The sequence below is a fragment of the Psittacula echo genome (assembly GCF_963264785.1).
Source record: "Psittacula echo genome assembly, chromosome: 1".
Taxonomy (NCBI): Eukaryota; Metazoa; Chordata; class Aves; order Psittaciformes; family Psittacidae; genus Psittacula; species Psittacula echo.
The window spans coordinates 108,192,993-108,210,847 of record NC_137735.1 but is presented as its reverse complement, the minus strand read 5'-3'; the positions used below and the strand labels follow the sequence as shown (position 1 = coordinate 108,210,847).

Genomic DNA, 17,855 nt, shown 5'->3' with positions numbered 1-17,855 from the left:
TATGCTCAGCTAATGCAAGTTGATGTGGTTCCACTGGTATATGGAGAAAACGCTCATATATGTGTCAGCTGACAAAGATTCTTGATCACATAAAATTGTAATTATCATTGACATTTACCATCCATGCCATGGACAGGAAAATCGTGGAATCATAGGATCAACTTCGTTGGAAAAGAGCTTTAAGATCATTGAGTCCAACCATTACCCCAGCACTGACAAGTCCACCACTAAACCATGTCACTTAGGGACTCATCCACGTGGTTTTTGAACACTTCCAGGGACAGTGATTCCACAACTGCCCTGAACAGCCTGTTCCAATGCCTGAGCACCCTCTCGGTGAAGAAATGTTTCCTAATATCCATTCTAAATACTGACGAATTTCCAGTGCACTAAATTTCAGTTTTATTTGCTTTAGAGTTGGGCATGTGCTTAGATACCTTGCTGACTAAGGGGGTATCTACCATTTTACAGCTTGATTTCTTTTTAGTGAGATTCCCTGTGCTTCTGCTCCTTGGTTTTAAGAGAGGTTGTAAATTAGGCAGAAAATAGTATCTTAATTGTAAGGTCTCTTCAGTATATGCAGCAAGTTTTCTGTGGGTCTTGTTGCCCGTTTTCAGTTTCTTTTCTCTTTAACTCTGCATTTTAGAAATCATTTAATGACCCAGTGGCTGAGAATTTGAAAGTGGTTTAGAGAAACTTTAAGCCATCGGCCTTTTTAATCCCTTAATGGTAATGGATTGAAATGGAAATTAAAAGCTACAGCAATTCTGCGGGAAGATTTATAATGCAAAAAGTGCAAATGATGACTGGTCCTTGTTTTCTTTGTCTAAGGAAAATAGGACAACATTTGAAATTATGCTGAAGTGCAAGTTATGCTTACAACAGAGAGAACTTAATTTTGAATAATTCTTTACCCTTTGATTTTATTGCAACTAATAAATTGTTTGTATGGATTTAACACTTATGTTCAGAACACCAAGACCCGCTCTGCTCTGTTTGTTCTACAGTGAGTGCATAGACACACATTTTGAACCTAACTGCTACAATACTAATCCTGCAGAATCAATTCTTTCAGGCAAATTCACTTTTTATATTGCTACTAGCATTAAATAAATGGCTCCCACCAAGAGCTATTTACTATGGAAAGGGTATTTCTTCATGAGTATTGGTGATTACAACTGTCAGAAATGCCCTTACAGCTTTCACATGCTAAGGGTTATTATTTTAGTGCTATGTCATATTTACAGTTATCAGCCATTGCTATTTATCAGAAAGCTGTGGTCATTACACGGTTCGGTTTATTTTAGTACTTCTAATGTATTTCTCAATTTCCCATTTTTGGAATTAAACTGTATCAAGATTGGGTCATTAAAGGCTTATTCACTTAGTATCATTAATTCACAGTGTTACTGCTTTTTTCATTTTATTCATTAGTTTTGTGGTGAAGGGCTATGATCCACTTCTAGATGAATTTCTCTGTCAGCCTAGCAGCCTTTCTACCTAACGTCCAGAGGTTTCCCTTACTGGGAAAAGAGCTGTGTTCTGGAGAGCCTGAGTGTGAGGCATGTTTTGAGGCCTTTGCCAGTAAATGAATACAGCTGCTTCCACTGACTGACATTCTGCAAGGTACAGCTTTCCTTGAAGATAAATCATCATTACAAGCCTCATAGAATGACCATACAGAATATTTACTGATGAAGGCAGCAGCTCATTGAAGCTTTACCGCCAACAAAAGGCTGTTTCAGATGTATTCATCTCTGTCAAATGTATTACAGTTTAGAGGCTTTGAGTTTTCTTTCTGGGTTACATTTTTTAAATTAATAAACTAAGGAATAAGATAACCCAATCTTGTGATGCAGTGCATGGTTGTAACGTATTAAATAACTTTCCCTAGGCTATTGGAACACCTTTTAGCATTACCATTGTGTAAAAAAAAACCAAAACAACAAAGCCAAAACCAAGTAGATAGAAAGCAAAATTTTAGTCCAGGTCATTCTAAAAATGCACATCTTGATTTACCATAGCAAAATAAAACCCCAGAAATATTTCCATTTATGTTACTGGAATGGTTTAATCGGTTAAAAACCAATTTTACTTTATTAAACCATGTTTTGAAATGAACACTATATAGCAAAAGTAACACCTAACAAAAGATTGTATATACCATGTATGCTTTTGTTCTATCTTGGTGTGATTATCGACAGATACACTCTTAAATGTACATCTTATATCACAAGCATGGATATTTTTTGTTCACGGTTTCCATAAATAAAGTGCTGACATTGTGCTCACCCTCCCTGATGGCTGCATAGGGTGGAGCACATCTAGAGTTGTTTCAGTTCATTACTCTCGCTCTCTCTTTATTTCCATCTATTCCCACTGCTATTACTTTCCCCCCCAGCCAGCTTTTATCTCTGTACCCTAGCGATGCCTCTTCCAAAGCTACATCCCAGGCATCTACCACATATGTGATTCAGATTCCATCAAATATTTCTGTTGCCTTGGTGAGCGCATGTACCAAAGAAATTTTCTCTTAAACCTGGGACCCAAAAGGGCAGAGAGCTGCAGATCCATCACAGTTCTCTTGTGAAGCCGTTCGGCCCAGTTATGGACACAGAAAGCTCTGCTGTATTGAATTGTTTGTTTCTTTTTCTGAGCCAGTGACAAGTCATGATCTTGTATCCCTGTGACCACCTCTGAAAGACTAAGCCTGGGGTTTTAGCCTAACTTTTTCCCCCTACTATCACGAGGGTGCTGAGATGCTGCAAGCTCTGGATTCACTGACCGCATAGCATGGGTTAATTCACACTGTTGAGACAAAAGTAAAGAATCAGTGGAGGGCCACTTCCTCTATTTCTTTGCCAGCATTCAAGCACATGGTTCCTCTGTTGTGACATCTCTCACCTTTTGGCCTTGAGAGCATTCCCCAGTCTTGTAAATAAGTGACACTGACAGAAAGAACAACCATCTGTTTTCTGATGGCTCTGTGGCAGGCTACTGGATCCATGTCTAGCACTTAACACTGCTGCTGAGGCCCGATTCCTGATGCCTAAGGGTCTGGAAGCTTCAGGATGGAGATTTCAGCATAGGCAGATGAATGTTTCATAGGGAATACTTTCACAGGGGAACAGAACTGTTACCTATACAAGACCCTCCGGTTTGGAGTCTGTGTAGCACTGAGGATGTTAACAAGATGCTGGCAGTAGTTGCAGCCATGGCGTTTATCGCACATCTTGGAGCAGCCTTGGATCACGCATTTCTTGGTAGTGAGATTCTGGATAGCTCCCTGAGTCGCATGGCAGCATATGTCTAGCTCATGTCAGACTGTGAATACAGACCTGCCTGTACTCTTTCAGTTGCCCCAGGAGAAGACACCTGCTGAGCATGTGAGGTGACATGTTACTGTGCCAGTGGGAAAAGTTAGGCAGAATATGCAAGTAGTCGCTCTTCTTTTTTTCTTGTCTATCGAGTTTCCTTCTGATACATCCATCACTCCAAGAGTGGCAGCTTAGCCAATAGTGTTTTGTGAACGAAAAGTTTCAAATCAGTATCTTGGATCTCAGGCCAGTTCAAAATCCACGCAAAGTGTTGGCCTTGTCTCTAGATACACTGGGACACTATGTTCAAGACGTGACTGACAATGCAAGTACCACTTAGTATAAGCAAAGTTTGAAGTGTTTTGTGGCTCCTTGTGCTCTGTGGGGAGGTGATCAACATTTGGAAGGAGTGCCTGGAAGCCAGAACTATGTGTTGGGAATCCAATTCCCATGTATCTTAAGCATCCTAAAAGCTGGACTGTATCTTATCATTGGATTACAAGTGGGAGGTAGTGCTCAATATCCTGAAGGTCGTTTTCAGGCACTGAGGATGTTCTGAAATAGACCTCTAGCTCTGACATGGACAAAAAGATACCAAAAGTTCAGAACCAGATGGTGTCCTGAGTTTCTGTTGGGTTTTCTCCTGGTCCTCTGGGCTGAAGTGCTAGAGCTCCTGCCAGTTCCTCTCATTCTGAGAGATTTGCTTAGAGCCAGACAGAGGGGAGATGCCACCATCATGGGGACCCTCTAACACCTCAGAGCAGAGCCTAAGCTTTGCCTTACAATACTCATATAGGAAACATTTTGGAATAGAGCATCAGCCCAGCTGTGCACACTTCATGTCATGGTGTGGATTCTGGGTGTCTCTCCTTCCTAAAGTATGCCTGCTCTTACATTATTATCAAAACTAAAAAGTAGGCTCTAAAATACGTGGTTGTAATAATCTCACCATTCTGAACTGATGCCAAGAGCTGGAAAAGAAATTCTGTATGCTGAAAACAAAATCCTAGTTCAGATAAAAGTAGTATTAAAAATACAGATTTCAGTGGTGGAGGAATCCATTCACTCTTTCTGGGTGTGTTTACAGAAGTATGCACATGGCTAATTGTTGCTGAATGCAGTTCTCAGCAAGTACCCTCTTGAATAGGTGTTATCACTTAGTGGGAGGGAGTTGTCTTGTCTGAACAGGACATTCTTTTCTGAACAGGACTGCAATTTGATGAGCCTATTTCTGTGCTGCTGTTTCCAGTGACACGAATACGTGTACAGCTCGTAACAACATTTTGCATGCTCGGAATCATGATGTTGTATATTTTTGGATGGATAAATCGTCATGCCCTAGTTAGAGCTCAGTCTGACCATACCATTCTGACCGTGCATTTTCTAACCTTCACAGAACAAAAGTAATGTAAATCAAATTTATAAGGATCTCTGTGCTTTCATCTGATGTGAATTACAAGGCTTAAGTTCTTTAAATGCTTTAAATGCTTCATTTTTGTTAATAGCAGACGTTGATAGTATTTTGAAAGCTCTCTGTTGATGCTTGCTGAATACGTGTCTGAAGGGATCATAATAAAAATCTTGTAGGGCAGGAGAAGTCCATCTTGGAGGAAGGAAAAAAAAAAAGCCTGTATTCTGAATCTTACAAGGAAAAGCTTATTAATGTCAAACCTTGAACTGCAGCAAATATCAATGCTGATGCAACCCAATTATACTTTAGAAACTGAAACTGAACACAAAGCCCAAGGGGTTGAGGGTAAGAGCATCTTGCTTAACAAGTTAGATCTACATTTTTCCCCGATGAATGAGAAACACACAATTCACATTTCTTTCCATGGTTACAGAAATCCAGAGCAAGCGTCAGGAAAGAAAGAGAAGAAGCACAGCAAATCCAGCCTACAGTGGACTCTTGGAAACAGAGGTACTTTATCATTCACTTTTTTATCACAGTTCTGTTTCATGTCAATAAAAGGTTTAAGTGCTTCTTATGACAAGTATACATGAACGTAGAACCACACATTTACTTGCAAACAGATATTGATGTAGAAAAAAAAGATCTCTCAGTAGCTAAGCAACAGGTTTTCACTCCACATTTCACTGCATTTTCACTTGCTTCAAACTCGAATTTGTCTTAGTTTTAATAAAGGCCAAAAGGACTAAATTAATGCAGGACCTAGTTACTCTTTCACCCACACAGACAGTCCCTTTAGGTCAGAATTGAAGAACAGAAACACTGCATTATGTTCAAACTTGCGTTGCTATTTCTCTTTTCCTCTGTGTCAAGTAATAAATGGAGAACTTTGCTTTTTTTTATTAGTGGTGTTCATAAAACGAATGTGTTGGTTTAAGAATCAGTGTGCTCTGCAGGGAGTATGGAAGCCTGCATAATAAATACAATAATGCATAATTAAAAATAAAATGCTCTGGATAACGTCTGTTGTCTGTTACAGTTATGCTGTTACATTTATAGTAGTAGCAAAATGTGGTCCTAAATAATATTGAATTGCAAACCTGGTGTAAAGGCAGCATATAAATAGGCCAAATATTTTCTGGAATTGTTTTTTTCTTTCTTTCTCAACTGACATATATGCATTTATTCAGCTTAGTAAAATTCCACCTTTAAAATTTTGCCACAGTTTGGGGTTACAATTTGAACTTCCTACAGGAATGAAACTGATTTTCAGCCAGCTCTCCATTTAAGCAAGTTATCTCTGTGTTCTGAGTTGTTTAAGCCTAAAGAAAGTGATTTTTCTTTTTTTCTTCTTTTTTTTTTTTTTTTTTATTTTTTTTTTTTATTCCTGTAATTCATTTAGGCTTTTATTTAGGTACAAGTGATGCAGAATTTTTGTTATGCCAGCATTTCAGATTTCTGTGCTTGTTGGCAGACAGCAGACAGATGAAGCTAAGAAGAAACCCACTACTGTAGTCAAGCTGCTTAGTGCTTGATTGTTCTTTTTATGAAAATATTGGAGATTTTTATACTCCAGAACAGCTCTGGGCATTTGAATTCTTCAGAACTCATCAACTTTTCTCTAATGACCTCTTCAGAGCAAATACTGATGTCCATACATCCAGTACTTACCACATTAGGAACCTTAGCCCTGCTAGCATCAAATTTGTAGTGTCTTCTCTTAGACCTTTTTGTCCCAATGAGTGTATTAAAATACTTGCAGCAGAGTTTTGTGGCTCTAGTCTGATCAGTGTGAGAAATTTAATTATCTTGGAGCAGGGATAGAAGAGGTGATGGAGGAGGTTCATCCTTCTCATTATATCTATTCTCAAAAGCATATCCTGAAGTGAAAGATGGCATGGAGAAAGCAATGTCTCTGAAAGAGTCCTGTGGCTGATCAGCTGTGTCCTCATTAGGAGTTGTCATTAAGTACTGACCATGGGGAATGCTGTTCAAGTAAAATGGAGGCAGATGGTTTTTCTCTGATCAATTAGCTGCTCAGATTGATTTGCTAATCAGTGAGTTGAGGTTTTTTGTGGCTTTTCAGGCATTTTGGTGCAGTTTAATTTACGGTTAGTCTACTGAATGATCTTTAATTCATGATTGTTTAAATTGAAGTTGCATATAAATTAGACTTTTTATTTGCCAGTGCCCCTCAAAACGGCAGGAGCTCAGCATCTGTAGTGGTGATGCTAACTTCCTTGATTACAAAAATGTGATCACAGTCTTATGTCTTTGCTTGAATGTTGTGCTTTTTGCTTTCAAAGCTTTTTTCCCACCCTCAGTTGCTTTTTTCCTTTCTTTATTTCTTTCTTTTTTTTTTTTTTTTCATAGGAAAGGGTTAAATTTCAGGCTGGATATTTTTTGGAGGAAGAAGCATCTATTCAAAATTCATTAACAGACTGGCAGGCACCCGTGTATAGGAGAACAGTTTACTCACCACAGAATAAATCATTTATTAGCAAAACCCCTCTAATTTTCCTCCAAGCAGAGTCTAACAACATCTAATGGCGGAAAATAGTACTGTTTCCAGTCCTGCCGTACAAGTATTGGATGGCTCAGAGAACCAATTAGGGGTTATATAGACTGTTAATGAAGCTTGGCTTGCTATTGACCAACAGCTTTTACCATCTGACAAGTTGGCAATGGATGCATTAAATGAGTTAAAACATCTCAGTCAGGTTTCCAGTGGTCTGCATTTATAAGTTTGGAAATTTTTGGTGACCTCAGCAGATTGAAACCACCGTAAGCTCCTAGAGGTCGTGCACGTTAGCCTCTGAAAAGAGAAATATTTTGCTTAGGCCCTAATACATTGCTTGCAAACTCAGTATGTTCCTACAAACTGTAGGCAAGTCACAGAACTGGCTTCTGGATAGCTGGTTATGTATGAGGGAAGCTCATGGGGTTGTTAATATGAGATTGTCAAAGGCGACCAGAGTACTTTTCAATGACACTGTGGTTTGTTTCTTTTCCTTTGTAGCGGAAACGCCTTGCATCAAATTATTTGAATAACCCCTTGTTTCTTTCAACAAGAGGTAAGCATATTTTTAAACGAATATACTACTATTCTAATGACATGTTAAATGTTTATTAGTAGGATTTCATATGAATTACTGTTAGGCCACCATAGGGCACTACTTTGTGTAAGGTCCCTGCACTTTTTAGTGTGCAGTGAAAATAGATGGTTTTCCTGCAAAAACAATTGAAAGATAAAGCTAAAGGTCAAAGCTATGTAGAAACGGATCCAAAGTCTCTGCAAGCAGTGGAAAATCTGATCTCTCGTATTGGAAGCACCATGCACTGAGAGGACTGAAGGCAGTGTTGACCAACCCCAAGTGCTTAAAATATATACGTTGAAAAATCGGGATTTAAAAAGTAATAACTATTCTGGGCTTTTCATTCACCTCTTTTCATCAGCTTTAAGAAACTGCTGTCCATCCTCAATGGCTAAGGTTTTAAAAACAATGGCTGAAACCCATGCTATTTTTTTGACTCCAAGAACTGAAATCATAAATCTATATTTGATGGCCTTGAAGATGCCTTCGAATCTGGTATTTATAAGAACTTCAGATTCTGAAAATTTGAGGGTAAAAGCCTAGAGAATGAACAACTCTGATGAGCCTTTTGGGGATGATGGTGAACATGTGAATAAGCCTATTCCAGGAAAAATGTGCAACATACAGAGAAGGCAAAGAGTTGTGAGGTGGAGATGAAACATGGAGAACATTAAATACAGTGTAATTCTTCAGATGTGGCCAATTTAGGATTTTAAGAGGGAAAGCAAGAAGCTTGAGTTGCATTTCAGAAGACAGAACACCAGTAAAGACGTGATTATCCTTACCCTTGTGTTGCCTTTATAACTTAGGTATATTATAGGTAAGGGAAGGTAGTCATTTTTCTAAGCGAAATATTGTTTCAGTATTAGGAGCGTATACGGGGTAATTTCAATTAAGATATGAAGTTCTGACAGTGTTTCAGTGGTAGCTTGATATACCTGTCAAATGTCATGTCTAGTGCTTGAGATTCATCTTTTTGGCCCTGCCTTGAATTGCTGCACCACAGGATAACCAACTGACACTCAGCGGTGCTTCTCTCTACCTTCAAAACTTCATGTGCTAGATGCAGACAATTGGCCTACTTACCATATGTCTCTAATGCATAGGGTCTCAGAGGACAAGAGAGGTTATTAAAAGTAAACAGCTATGATGACATGCCTCTTAGCAGGAGCCCATGCTTGTGTGAGCCCCAGTGGAAAGAACATTATTCCAGGCTTAGTTTTATCTTCAAAATTAAAATTATATTTTATTATTTGTCTTATCATAGTACTTGTTTTTCCCATGTAAACACATGGGAAAAAACACAAAAGAATGGCAGTGTTAGCAAGCTGGGTTGTTAGCCTCTCAGTTGTTTTCATTTAAGTTAGAGCTTGGTATCTCTGACCTTCTTTCCGCCACATTTCCCATTTTCTTTGCAAGGAAGTAGGCAAGTGACAGCGCTCCAGTGAAGTGGCTGTCTCAGGGCCACTTGGAAATCAGCACTCTCTCTCTTAAATGGTTCATTCCTCTTCAAGTCCTGTATCTTTGGGGGTTTTCTTCCAGCGTCCTGTATCTGCATTGGTATTCTGCATGTTCTGACAATTTTAAGCTGGACTTCTTTATAGTAGAACTCCCCACCTCTGTAGGGGTTTGTTAGCTGTGTGCACCAGGCACCACTGTGGTAGATGCTGTGCAAGCTCTGAACTGAAGACGGACGCTGTCCAGACAGCTTGGCACTGCAGTGATATAGTTGTTCACCTTTATTGCAGAGCTGATTTCCACTTCTCTTATAAAACGCTCCTTTAAAATAATTGTCTTCAGTTTATTTTTTCAGCAACTAGAAGGCAGAAGTGAGCGTATTTTAAAATGTTTAAACTGTTGGGGTTTTTTTGGTTTTGTTTTGTTTTGTTTTTTTGAAGTGAGCTGCAAGGAGAATTAAGCAAACTAAACAAATACTGTGAAGTGCAGGAAACAGCTGTAATTTCCAGAAGTGCAGAAAAGACTGATTCTTGTAAATTTTGAGCAAAATGCCAATTAATCAGATTCATTTATCTGAAAATGCCTTACCTGAAATGAGGTCACATGCTCTGACATGCATCATTTGTAGGAAAGACTCTTCAATTATCAAGCCTTAGTGTATCTGAATAACATTTATATCCCCTGAGTAATCGTGGTGTCATATCACAGTGGATCTCTGCGTGTGTATTTGTGTATACAAAGTGACATCTTCAAGTCTGTAATTATTTATGGAACTCATTACCAAAGGATGCTACAATTATTGGGAAAATAGGCAAATTTATGGAAGGAAAAAACCCAGCTATCTAAGGCTGTTAAATGTAAGACTAAAGATGCAAACTCCAGGTAAGGGAAGCCCATAAACTGCTAGTGTCTGTGAGAATACTTCTGGAGTAGAAATATTTACTCTGTGCTTGCCCTGTTCTTGCGCTCCGTGCATGAGTGGCAGCACTGGATGCTGCATCTTCATGTGTATGCATACATCAGTGTACAAAATGAATATGTAACAGCAGGAAGCAACTCACAAATTGGTCCGTATATGAGGGATAACACTGGGACATTGTGATCAGAGGGAGCTGAAGGACAGAAATATCAGTTTCGTTGTTTCCACTTTAATCCAAAGAAAGGCCTCTCCATCAGCTGTTTGGCACTGGGACAGCGTGCACCAGACTCTTACAAAATCAGCAGCAAAAATTGCAACGCACTCTGCAGTTTTCATAAAGCTGTTAAAATTTCCTGGCTTTTTATTTTTGGATCAAAGTGTGATGAATTTCACAAATATTTTTATGAAAGGCTTGGTCTGCTTTCCAGTCAGCTCCGATGGTTCTTGTTCTTATCAGGCTGTGAATGCAATCACTGCAGGCTCAGTTCATCAAAAGGTCAGGAAATCTTGGCATTTTGGGTGGGAGTAGTTTGATGATAAAGAGCTGATGATAACACAAAGCTGACTCTCACAGATATCTGACTATTTTGGCCATGAATCAGCTGAACATTTAAACATGTGGTTAACGGTAAGTCAGCGGCACCCATTTCATACTCCAAGTTAAGCATCCACTTAAGTGCCTTGCTGGTTCAGGGCCAGACTGTTCATCACCCAGCAGGCTAAAGTCCTTAAGAAAGACTTTTGACTACTGGCAGGTGGAGAGGAGCTGGGTATGAACATTTCTGAAAATCTGAAATAGAATGTCCTTCTCATACTATGGCATTTTAGCATCGTGGGATGCCTGCAATGTACATTTTAAAATCTCAGATGCTGATTCCACCACTTGCTGTTGCATTCTATCCTGCCCACATTAATTTTGGCAATGTCCTGATCTCTTGTGTCACCACTTTAATGAAATTACTCCCATACCTGAGAAGTAGTGCTCACTGCAGTGACGTATTTCTCACTAATCCTTTCTTTGCCCTTCTTTCACATGCTAGCAAATGAGGATGCATTCTGGAAGGTATGTGTAGCAAAATTTGTGTACTACCAGTGTCTTTCTCTTCACTGTGTAATTCAGTGCTTGCTTCTGATTATTTTAGTCTCCATCAAGGTACAAAATTGCAGTATTCTCTTTGCCTTTCATAGTGCTTGTGTGAAACATTTCCTATGTAACTAAATCTTTGAGCCCTTAAGTTAGAATTTCAAAGAGATAAACTCTTGGGCTTTCATATGCAAGAAATGGCTTGAGTTTAATCCCTTTGTTGAATCCACTGATTGAGAAATTGCTAGTCCAGATTTGTGGGTTTAATGAAAATTTTAAGAAAAATTACTAACCATTCTAATTTGTATAGATTAACTCTCTTTACACTGAGGTTAAAATTTTGAGACTTTTGGAGCAGGGAATTTCTAAAGAGTGATTTTTTTGGTGGGGCTGAGTTAGAATTCAAGATATAAGCCTGCCTAAAACTATCATGACGCATTATAATTAATATCTCTAAAATGAAATTATGCTTTTGGAATTAACTAAGATACAGAATTATTATTCTGCTTCCTGGAAAAGCACTAGGAAAATTTAGGAGTTTTTATGATTCACAAGCCATGAGAGTTTCAAAATCAGTATCTCCTTTATTAAAATGCACTTAATTATACAAAGAGTAATTAATGTTGCCACCAGATTAGCATAACGATTTACTACATGACATTGTAACTTTGTTGATGAGTCTTAGTTCATTTTATATATCTCTTCAGACAAAGTGGTAATCAGTCTTGTTGGAGAAAGGGTGTCAGAGCAAGACTGAACAGGGAACAGTTAGTACCAGCAAGAACAGAGGGACAGAGGAGCCATCTAGAGGGGTTCATAAAAGAGGGTACATAGCAAAAGGTTGAGCATACCATTTTCATAGCTGCTCTTTGAGCAATGGGCTTAAAACATGGAGCTGTGCTTTTTCTCAAAAAACTTTTTCTTGCTTGTTTCTTTCTGGTTTGGTCTTGAAGGACAAGTGATCCACATACTGACTTTGACCTACACTTCAGAATAGAGCTGTGTTGGAGTGACACATTATCAAAAATAAATGAAATAATTCCTGTGTCACAAAGTGGCTATATTAGTCAGCTCCCTCCTGTATTTGTTTGATTACTTGGGGTTTATTTCACTGTTTCAATTTGTGCAACTTGCTTCTGGCTCTTTTGTTTGTTTGTATCTGTTCCTATCATACACCATTATTTCTGTCTTCTACAGAGGCCAGACAATTAGATTTTGTGTTTGAATGAGCCTTTGAAAGGGCTTTGAATACTCCATAGAGAGGAGTTGCCAATGCATTGACTTTACCAAAGCCATCCATTTTCTTCTCTTGCAGAATGAAATCCACCATGATGAACACTGCACTGCTTGCAAGCGTGGTGTTAACTTGCAGCCCTGTGGCACATGTCCCAGAGCGTATCACCTCAACTGCTTGGACCCACCCCTCAAAACTGCCCCCAAGGGAGTTTGGGTCTGTCCAAAGTGCCAACAGAAGGTAAGTTACATGGAGCATAGAACCCAGAGAAAAGAAAAGGGAGAAACCTCGAATTTGTGTACCACTAAACTAATCTAACTTGTAGTCACAGCTTAGGGGACTACCTGAGCTAAAGTAATACCAAGAGGCTTTTAGTACAATTTGCAGCATTTGTTTCTGGAATTTTCATTGTCCGAGAGTTAGAACAAACACTGACTGCCTCAGCCTCCCTGTAATCACATCCTCTGAGATTTGCCCTCTTGAAATGTTTCTTCATTTCCTTTTTCCCCCTTCTTTAAAATAAAACCACCAGCATGTAGGGTTGCCAGACAAGTAATGAAAGTCTTATAAATGAGGGAGAAAGTGTCAGAAGGGTATGTTGTTCACCGGTGGATCTGAAAGCTGTGGTTTTTACACACAACTGTTGATCAGCATGTCAGAAATACTGATTTATCTATTGGCTGTGAATGATGTTGACTGCATGAACAGGACAATGATTACTAAAACAGTGTCACTAAATCGTAGAGTGGAGGCTTAGATTTTGTGCGTAAGAGTTTAGCATTGAGATAATTTATGTTTCTTTGAAAATGTCAAGGGGAAGTTCTTGTATGCAGTTGCAGAGATCAGAGCAGCCCAGGATTAGATCCATGCAGGCATGTTTTCATATGGACCATGCTGAGCAGACAACACTCCTGACAGTGTAGATATCTACATGTCAGGGGCTGAAGAATGTCTTCTGGCCATGGCAAGAAGAAACAAAGGATTTGTAACCCCTTTTTACCACTGTTAGGTAGTACTATTTATAGTGATGTGTAAAGGAGTAAGCCCCAATGGAGAAGGCTACTCAAAGTATTCTCTCTTTACTTTTCAGCTTGCAAATTCTGAGACAGGGACCCGAGATCTGGTCCTGCAGAGCTGTGAGGCTGGAGGAAGAAAAAACATTAATGTGTGTCTTTGTGGAGTCCTAACTTTTTATTGTTTCCTGGGTTTATAGGTGTTAAAGAAAGATGACAATGTGCCATGGACTGGAACTCTGGCTATTGTTCACTCTTATGTTACTCATAAAACAGGTAAGGATTAACGTAGCTATTGACAAGGGGTCCCTACATGTGACGTGCGATGCCTTTGTTAATGGCACTAATGGCACTAATGTTAAAGTAGTGTTGTACTACCACCAGGTAGATGGCATTAGTAAGCCTGGGAACAGAAGGTCACTTTCTCTCCCCTTCCCCTCACGGTGGGCTAACTTCTCTCTTTAAGGAAGCTGAGATTGATCCCTCAGGACCTTCACTCTGTGGAGGAGCCTATTATCAAAGTGTTGCCTTCCTAACAACAGACCTAGAAATGGGATTTTGAGGCAGAATTACTTCAGGCTGGGAGGCAGAGAGACACAGTCAGGCTAGGCAGAGCCATGTAATTGGGTATGCACTATGATGCCAGACTAATATCTCTGGGACCACAGCAATATTAGTTCTTAATTGTTTCAGTATTATTTGGAATCGCAGTCATTAGTGTCAGATGTTGTATGATATTTGTGCATTGACCATTACTCTTTTTTAGTTCCCTGTTGCACTCCTACAATGGGCTGTTTGGGGCATTAGATCATATTTGTAAGGAACTTTGCAGAGGTCTGGTACTGTTATGATTGTGTTTTTCAGCCAGGGTCACTAACTGTTGCCATTCCAGGTGACAGACCTGTTCTTAAATACCATTCACTGTTTTCTTGGAGACCTCTGCAACACATATGGTCCAAGGATTAATTTTAATTCATCTCAGAGGTGCACTATAGCTTTTGGGTTGTCCTGTGTGCAAGCCGAAACTCCAGATTTATTTGGCTGTATCTGCTGACAAAAGGCTAATGAGACCTGAAACTCGCTATTCAAAATACATCCTTCTGTTTTCTTCTGTCAAGCACACAATTTTGCCATGTGTCCTTTTCTTAACTTCTGCATCCTTAATCTTATTGTTCCACAGTCAAAGAAGAAGAGAAACGAAAGTTATTAAAGAGAAGCAGTGAGCTGAAGAATGAGCATAGACAGTTAGAAGAAAAAGATCGACTTCTCAACAATGCGGTGAAGGTAGGACACCTGACTGGGAACACAGAGTCTCCTGCAGAGATGTTTATAAAGCATTTATGCCTGAAAAACTGGTATTTTGTGAGTAGAAAATGATGTATGCTCCCAAGCTATAGATGTTCAAGTATGAATGTGTTTCTCTCTGAGGAAAATCATGGAGATTTCCTTTATGCACAAAAGCAAGCTGCTTTGGCAGGCTGAGGAGGAGAAATCACCTGAATTCCTGCCGCACACATCCCCTCCTCTTTCTCCCCCTCCCAAAATAGCCATGGATGCCCTCTTTGTAGTGCCATACACAGCTCTTATCTACCCACTGACTTTAAGGCACTTCCATTCTCCAGGTGAAAAGTTTAGTCAGAACCGTGTCCTGCAGTGGTGCCTGCATCTCTGTTAGCTCAAAACTCTTGAGATTAGGTAGAAATAACCATCTTTATTTGACTCAGGGGCTGAATGTTGTAACAGCCACTCCATGACTGGAAATGGATTCACAATAATTTTCTCCATGAACTCCTTTCAAAGCTAAATGTTGGCTGGAGATGTCTCCCGTGCTTTACCATGCTATGAGGACCAGTCTCTGGCAGTAATGAATGAAAAGCCATAATTCCTGTCCTCCATGGCTGAAGGAACTTATTTGGGGCAACCTCACCTCAGGCCCACTCATAAGGGGAAGCTTAATAAATTATTTGAAACTTTCTTACCCTGGAAAAATCAAAGTGGCAGCTGCCAGAGTAACTGGTCACTACTTGTTTTACCATTGCAGTTATCCAGAGGAGGCATGTTAAAATATTTATCACATTTAAAATAGAGTGGAAGGAAAAGCAATGACTTATTAAAAGACATCACAGTGGGGAAGTGGGTATAGCCACCATCAGCACTAATGGAAGCACACATATGTATGAAGAAGTGACTCTGGGGTACGGAATATCTTTAGTACGTAGGAGAGTGCGGTGGGATGAGGTGTCTGGAAAAAGAAAAGCATTTGAGGAGCAGTCAGTTATCAGGTGTATGTCAAGGCTGTCAAAATCAGGAAGTTTCTACCTAAGCAGAATCAGGTTCTTTCAGTGGGCAGCACTGTCTTATTTGAATTGTAATATCAGCCAATGATTGTATTTATTGGAGATACACCCACTTGAAAGGAGAAAAACAATTAAAGTTGTTCTGGCACAGAGCAATTTCATTTCTGATATTTACCTTAACAGAGATTTACATTACAGAGAGCATTCTCATATACACCACAGGTGGAATGGTGTTATTTGGTAAAAACAGAACATGATTTATGCTTCACCTGAAATTTCATCTTTCTAAACCAACCTCTGAGCAGCTCCACATGGTTGCTTTTTCAAACAGCTTGGCTTTCAGGTCAGCATTTCCTGCTTCCCCAGGACTAGAGAATCCCCCCTGCCCCGAGCAGTCTAGACCACAGCCAGAGGAGAGCAAGTAACTGGTTTTGCCAGACCCCTGGGCCATCTGAGAGAAAGAAAACAGGAGGTTTCAGGTACTAGAGGCCACCATCCTCTTCCATCTGGCTGACAGGCTCAAGGTTTTGTTCTCTCATATAGTCCCTCACAGGCCAGTTGACAGTGTAGAGAATGGGTTGTTAGCTGTAGCAGTATGTGGCTGGGGAGGGAAAGGAGAATTACTGATTCTTTCTTATGCCTTCATGGAGAAGAGGGAGATTTGGGAATCCTTTGTTTGGCTCTTGGTCTCGTTTCCATGTAGGTTTGTATGAAATGTTTTCAGTGATTGTGGGGTGCGGTTTGGCCACCCTGTAGGAAAAGCCTTTTTTGTGACTGCAGTGGTATAACAGTAGTTGTCTTAGGTCAAATTTTCTGCCAGAAAGGTATTGACATTATCTTCAGAGAGATCAACTTAACTTCCCAGTACCGACTCCCTAAAATGTGTGGCACTTACGAAATGCATCATGGTGAGGTTTATCCCTCAAGCGCTTATCAATGCCTTTTGGTAAGATTTAGAGAACTCACTGTTGCTTGTGGTACTTCTCAGTAATACAGCTATTACAATCCCGTGCCAGTAATCATTTTGCAGTGCATAAGGCATTTCTGCCAGGCTGTCTGCAGGTTGAGATCAGAAACATCCTCTGAATGCACTTGTACTGGGATGAATATCGTTACCTTAGACAGTTTCTGCAGTGTATGCAGCACTGGTGATTACTCCATTCGTTAAGCTGTGGTTTTGCTGTCCCCAAAGGAGAATATGCTTCATTTGCGCAGGACATGCACTCAAGACAAAAAAGGATGTTTGGAGAGATGTTTGACACCAATTTGAATGTATTCTCAGTCTTGTCTCTCCCCTTCTCTTTATTTGACAGAAATGCTTAGAGCTAAAAACCAGCCTGTTGGCCCAGCAGAAAGGGACTCAGTCATCACTGGAACGTCTCAAAACCCTCATTAGACTGATACAAAACGAGCAGATGATTCAGGTTACCATGACGACCACCACCACCTCCTCCCTGCTAACTGTCCCCTGGATCAAACCCTCCCCTGCTTCCGCTGCCATGCACAAAGCCTTGCAGCAATCACAGGGTAACAACTGACAGAGCCGGCTGCCAGAAAGCAAAAGAAGGGGGGAGAAAAAACTTTACACACATGCGCAGAGGAGAGATTAAACGGAAACAAAGGAGAGAGAAGGAACAATCTCAGTTTTGATACGCAAAATAGAAACTTCCAAACCAATCAGCCCAGTTTGTAGGTCACTGTGGCAGCAGGTTCCCACGGAGTGGGTTGTGCTGCGGTTTTGTATTTGCCGAGACCTTCAGTGCTTATGAGATTTTTGTTGTTATGTTGGCCTTAATGTATTTATGACTGAGGATGAACAGGAAAAGAATGGCCGATAGGAAACGGGGTATCCTTTTTTGGGGGCAGACGGGTTTCCAGTTCTGCTTTAAGGGGAAAAATTTCAATGCAAAGAGTTAGTGAGCTAGTAGAGAAGTAGTTGGGCTGAGAGCTATGTGTGGGAGGGAAATTGGTGAGATAACCAGAAACTGAACTACTTAGGACTCGAGATGGATTCTTATCAGAGGAAC

At 40.0% G+C, this 17,855-nt stretch overlaps 1 protein-coding gene across 3 annotated transcripts in view; it reads left to right on the top strand.

Annotated features, from left to right (window-relative positions):
* Positions 1 to 17,366, top strand: part of PHF21B (PHD finger protein 21B) — a gene marked incomplete at its 3' end in the record, with an annotated part of 163,380 nt that extends 146,014 nt beyond the window's left edge. For all 3 annotated transcript variants that reach the window (XM_080628822.1, XM_080628821.1, XM_080628820.1), the window contains 7 exons: positions 5,162 to 5,238; positions 7,748 to 7,802; positions 11,241 to 11,263; positions 12,600 to 12,758; positions 13,732 to 13,807; positions 14,712 to 14,815; positions 17,142 to 17,366. In XM_080628822.1, the coding sequence (XP_080484948.1) occupies positions 5,162 to 5,238; positions 7,748 to 7,802; positions 11,241 to 11,263; positions 12,600 to 12,758; positions 13,732 to 13,807; positions 14,712 to 14,815; positions 17,142 to 17,366 (719 nt within the window). The remainder of the gene's footprint in view (positions 1 to 5,161; positions 5,239 to 7,747; positions 7,803 to 11,240; positions 11,264 to 12,599; positions 12,759 to 13,731; positions 13,808 to 14,711; positions 14,816 to 17,141) is intronic.
* Between the last annotated feature and the right edge of the window lie 489 nt (positions 17,367 to 17,855).